This window comes from Mesitornis unicolor, unplaced genomic scaffold, assembly GCF_000695765.1.
Source record: "Mesitornis unicolor isolate BGI_N332 unplaced genomic scaffold, ASM69576v1 scaffold43536, whole genome shotgun sequence".
NCBI classification, from domain to species: domain Eukaryota; kingdom Metazoa; phylum Chordata; class Aves; order Mesitornithiformes; family Mesitornithidae; genus Mesitornis; species Mesitornis unicolor.
The window spans coordinates 1-4,647 of NW_010191098.1; the positions used below are offsets into that span (position 1 = coordinate 1).

The 4,647-nt window shown below is 56.0% G+C and overlaps 1 protein-coding gene across 1 annotated transcript; it reads left to right on the forward strand.

The window, feature by feature from the left end:
* Window positions 1-826: 826 nt before the first annotated feature.
* On the forward strand, window positions 827-2,767 carry LOC104542354 (ras-related and estrogen-regulated growth inhibitor-like protein). Its single transcript, XM_010186630.1, has 4 exons — window positions 827-965; window positions 1,413-1,466; window positions 1,927-2,003; window positions 2,342-2,767. The coding sequence occupies exons 1-4, from the start codon at window positions 827-829 to the stop codon at window positions 2,765-2,767; spliced, it is 696 nt and encodes a 231-aa protein (XP_010184932.1).
* Window positions 2,768-4,647: the final 1,880 nt, after the last annotated feature.

Genomic DNA, 4,647 nt, shown 5'->3' on the forward strand with positions numbered 1-4,647 from the left:
GGCGGGGGCAAAGGGTGGGGTGCCCTCCAGACGCTCCGGCACTGATGGGATGCTCCATCACTTGGGAGACAGCGCTCTAGCATTCGTGAGATGCTCTTTCATTCGCAAAACACTTCATCTCTTGTGAGATGCTCCACCACTTTGGGGTCAACGCTCCGTCATGCCTGAGATGCTCCATCATCACTTGGGAGACAGCCCTCCGTCACTCGTGAGATGGTCCACAGCTTGTGAAACAATGCTCCGTCACTCCTGAGATGCTCCATCATCACTTGGGAGACAACGCTCCATCACTCGTGAGATGCTCCATCATTCACAAGATGTTATATCACTTGTGAGATGCCGCACCACTCGTGGAACAATACTCCATCACTCATAAAATGCTCCATCCCTTGTGAGACAACACTCCCTCGCTCACAAGATGCTCCACCACTCGTCGCAGGCATTCCCACGGTCACCATGGGGAAGGGACGAGGGGCTACGTGGCCCTGCTGTTGGACAGCATGCTTGAGGTGCAGACGTGGGCAGCATCCTGCAGTGCAGTTTGTGGAGCAGTTGATGCAGCCAGACAGTGCTTCCTGGCCGCCTGCCGTGCTGGGTGATGGCAGGGCCAGCTCCAGGCACCGATGTATGTTTTGGATGATCTGAGCGATAATGAAGTTTTTCATTTGGCTGCCTGCAGCTCTGGCTGCACCGCCCCTGTGACTGCGGGGAGGGGTATGGCCCTTGCTGGTCCCCTGGGTGCCGTGGGAAGTGCTGGCTCTTTGGCTGTGCAGAGAGGAGACACAGACGCTGCTGGGACTGTTGGCCAGGCACAGCTGTGCTCAGTATGGGGCTTCGGCTTCAACTGCGCCGGAGTGCCAGCTTCACCCCCGACCACCCTGCCCTCATGGAGGTGCCTGGCCCCACTGCCCTGAAGATGGAAGCAAATGTCCTCATCATGGGAGCGGACAACGTGGGGAAATCGGGTAAGAACTGACTGTAAGCTGGGGAGCAGGGGGTTCCCAGGCAGAGAGATCCCTTTCTCCCCCCCATCCCCCCCAAAAAAAGGCTGAAAACTGCAGCAGCATTTGGAGAGCAAGCTACAGAGAGGAAGCCCGTGGAGCAAGCTGGTGAGATGAGGTTGAGCTTTCAGGTGTGGTGGTGACTGGACGTGGGGAAGCCGAGAACAATCTTGCAGGCAGCGGGCGAGTGATGGGGGAAGGTATTTTCTGCTGAGCTGCAGTTTGCTGATGCTCCAGTTTGTGCTGTGCTTCTGCTCTGCCTGCAGACCTGCCAAGGGCTGGGAGAAAACTGGAGGTCGTTCCTGCTGGTGGGAGTTCATAGGGGGATGGCACCCAACTCTGTTCAGATTTAAGAAAGAAAATCCTTCAGGTGTAGGGTTATGCTGATGATTCTCATTCTCCCCTCTGCAGCTCTGACCGTGCGTTTCCTCACGCGGCGCTTTATCGGGGAGTACGGAGACATGGGTGAGTGCCAGGCCAGGGCCAGGCTGGTTCCCGTTAGGGACTGGGGTCAGGAGTGGAGCCTGCTTCTGCCTGTGGGATTTCATTGCTTCCCATATCACATTATCTCATTGCTCTCCTGCCCTTCTTCAGAGCCTTTGCTTACTTCTGGGTGCCTCGATGGTTGTATTTGTTTAGCAACCCTTCTCTTTGCTCCAGAACTGCTTCTCTGGGTGGCAGCTGGTGGCACCAGTGTGCCTAAACTGAACTCTGGGATGGAGGCAGGCTGGGGTGGTCACAGCCCTGGATACCACCATGCTCCTCATGGCTGTTGCTGTATGAAGAGCCCCCAGACCTTGCCTTGTAGAGCATGGACTCCCAGGGTGGATGTGAAAGGCTTGTCCCCAGGAAGAAAAGATGTAGGTTGAGGGAGTTATCTCTTGGGTCTGTGAAGATGACCATTTTCATTCTGATTTTTTGGCAGAATTCATCTACAGCCACACCCTGACAGTGGACGGCCGAGAGATTCTCTTTCACATCTGGGATGTCCCCAGTTCCCAGGTGAGAGGGCTCCTCTCCCATCACCTGTTTTCACCCCAGGGAGAAAAAAACCCCTCTACTAAAAGTTACACAGGGGGAATTCATAAGTGTAGGCAAAACTCTTGTGTCAGATGGTTTGTAGGCAACTAAAACCTTTTTGCCTGCAGAGTACAGGGCAGCAGTGTTGGCAGGGTAGCAATAGTCACTGTAGCCCATGGACCTCTGACTGAGGATGCTGGGGCTGCAGCACTGATGGTATCAGCTTGGACTCAATCCAGGATCACTGTGCCCCATGCTAGCAGGTGTGCAGGAAGGGAATGAAAGGAGGGTAATGAAACCTTCCTTTTGTCTTTCCCCAGGAGCAGGCAGAGGAGGGCTCCTCAGAGGAGAAGCGAATCCAGTGGGCAGACAGCTTTGTCCTTGTCTACAGCATCTGCGACCGCGCCAGCTTCAACATCCTGCCCCTCAAAATCCAGGTCATCAAGGCGACCAAGGAGGGGCAGAGCCAGGAGAAGGTGCCCATCGTCATTGTGGGCAACAAACGGGATCTGCACCACCAGCGGGTGGTGTCCAGTGAGGAGGGTCGGCTCCTGGCCCTCTCTTTAGACTGTGGTTTCTATGAGGTCTCTGCAGCCGAGGCTTATCACGGGGCCCTCATGGTCTTCCATGGACTGGCCGAGCGCATCCCCGACAGCAAACTGGCACTGAAAAAGGGCACAGGGATTCGTGGCATCGTCAAGACCATGTCGGCTGTGTTTGCCCGTAAGCGAACAGACTCTCTCTGAGCTACGGCATGGGGTGTTGCTTCTCTCTGTGCTGTCTGGTTGGACCAAGCCTCCTCCCTGGGTGTCCGTGGAGATGGTGTGTGTGTTTCCATAAGTATGATGGGTTCCTTGCTGTCCTCCTAATGTCGGCGTCTGGATGTCCTGCCATACACAGCCAGTGCAGCTGAGGACTGTAGTGCCTTCCTCTTGGCTCCATGATGAGTTGGAGTCTCTACTCTTCACCGTACCAGCTTTTTAGGTGCCTCCTGCTTTCTCCTTCCATCCTCCAGCACTGGAAGCCACCAGGTGATTTTGACACCGCTCCAGGCAGCATCATCCCCAGCTCCTTTGGCAGGAGCTGCCTGGACTGTCGGTGAGCAGGGAGGACATGCTGCTTCTGCACAGCCACCCAGCTCCCTGTCCCCTCGCTCCTGCCCTGGGATCCTCATTCCTGTTTAACCCTATCAGAGTCCTCTTGCTGATAATGCTGGAGCACCCATGAACTGGCAAGGTAGAGGTTTCTCCACCAGGGACCCACTGGCTGTTCCCACGTCTGTGTCACCATGTCCAAGTGTCTCCAAGCCTGCAGCACTGGCCAACCCTGGAGGACCTTGGTGAGGGCTTACACCTCCCATGCCCCCTACATCGCTTTTGAACCACCATGGTCCTCTCTCCCACAGCCTTTCAGCAACTGTAGCAGTTTCCCTTGTGCAAGCACTGTACGGGCTCTGCCTGGGAAAAACGAGGCATGTGGGTTGTTCCCAGGATGGGGATCGCACCATGCGCCTTCCCAAGCTGCTCCCGTGAGGCTGCCTGTCCTTCAGGAAGGGAGGTGGGAAAAGGGGTCGCCGGGCTTATCACTGAACCCTTCTGATGCCAGAAGGATTTTCCCTGCTTCTTCCCAAACCTTTCCACTTGTGTGCCTGGGAAAGCGGCGTGCTGGGTTTGTGTGTGCAGTACGGACAGTGACTTCCCTGCTCTGTTCTGGAAATGCAATAAATTGTCTTTGGCAGGAAGCCCCCGGTTCCTTGCGGCTGAGAATTTGTACTCAGGGCATGGGAAGAGACACGTACGGTGCTGCCACAAGCACCCAGTGTCCCTGCAGCAGTGACCTGAGGACGAGTTTCCTGTACTTGGTCCCTTGGCCCCAGGTTGGGTGTCTCACCCCACTCTGCTCTCTCTTTTTAGCACTCTTGGGCTCACTCTCGTAAAGCAGCCAAGCAAATGAGGTGAGTGGTAGCTTGGGAAGGTTTATTACTGCAGCAGATACAACAAGGTGTTGCAGGAAGCCAGGCGGTCCTGCGGGAGAGAGGGGCTCCAGGAGCACCGGTCTTTTTCCTGACCCCACCATCAGCTGGGGGTGAGTGCCCAGGGCTTTCCGACTCGAGAGTCCCACTGGTCAGTGGGGACCTTCAGCTCTTCTGAAGGAATCTGTGCCCAGGGATGGGCCCTCCGAGGGGTGATGGAGGGAGGAAGAATGGGGAACCAGGCTTGCTGTGGTGATGGCTGATGGCTTTGCTGTTCTCCCTGCTCTGTCACAGTGTTGTAGCCCATCTAGTCCATGCTATCTGCTCCACAGGAACCAGGGTGGCCCAATGCGAGGTCCTTCCTGGTCCTTTCTTCTTTTTTCTGGTCTCACTGCCCTTTCTGCATCTCATTCCCTTCTGTAATCCCACCTCCCCCTACCTTTTCCTTCCACCAGCAGGGCTTTGGGCTGCTGTTATCCCCCCATCATGGCTCCAGTGCACTCCAGAAGGAGACAACATCCCATGATATATCTACCACTTTGAGCTCCTGTCCCGGTACAGGGGTGTGTGCGGGTGGCTGGCGGGGGCCTGGGCAAAGCGTACTGGGATGGTGGATTAGAGGAAGGCTGGGATGCGCTCGTCCTCCCCACCAGC

Bases quoted from the DNA above. Each gene is read 5' to 3' on its own strand.
- LOC104542354 (XM_010186630.1), top strand. From the start codon at position 827: ATGGGGCTTCGGCTTCAACTGCGCCGGAGTGCCAGCTTCACCCCCGAC. The intron at 966-1,412 runs GTAAGAACTGAC...TCCCCTCTGCAG, and splicing joins GGACAACGTGGGGAAATCGG to CTCTGACCGTGCGTTTCCTC. The intron at 1,467-1,926 runs GTGAGTGCCAGG...ATTTTTTGGCAG, and splicing joins CGGGGAGTACGGAGACATGG to AATTCATCTACAGCCACACC.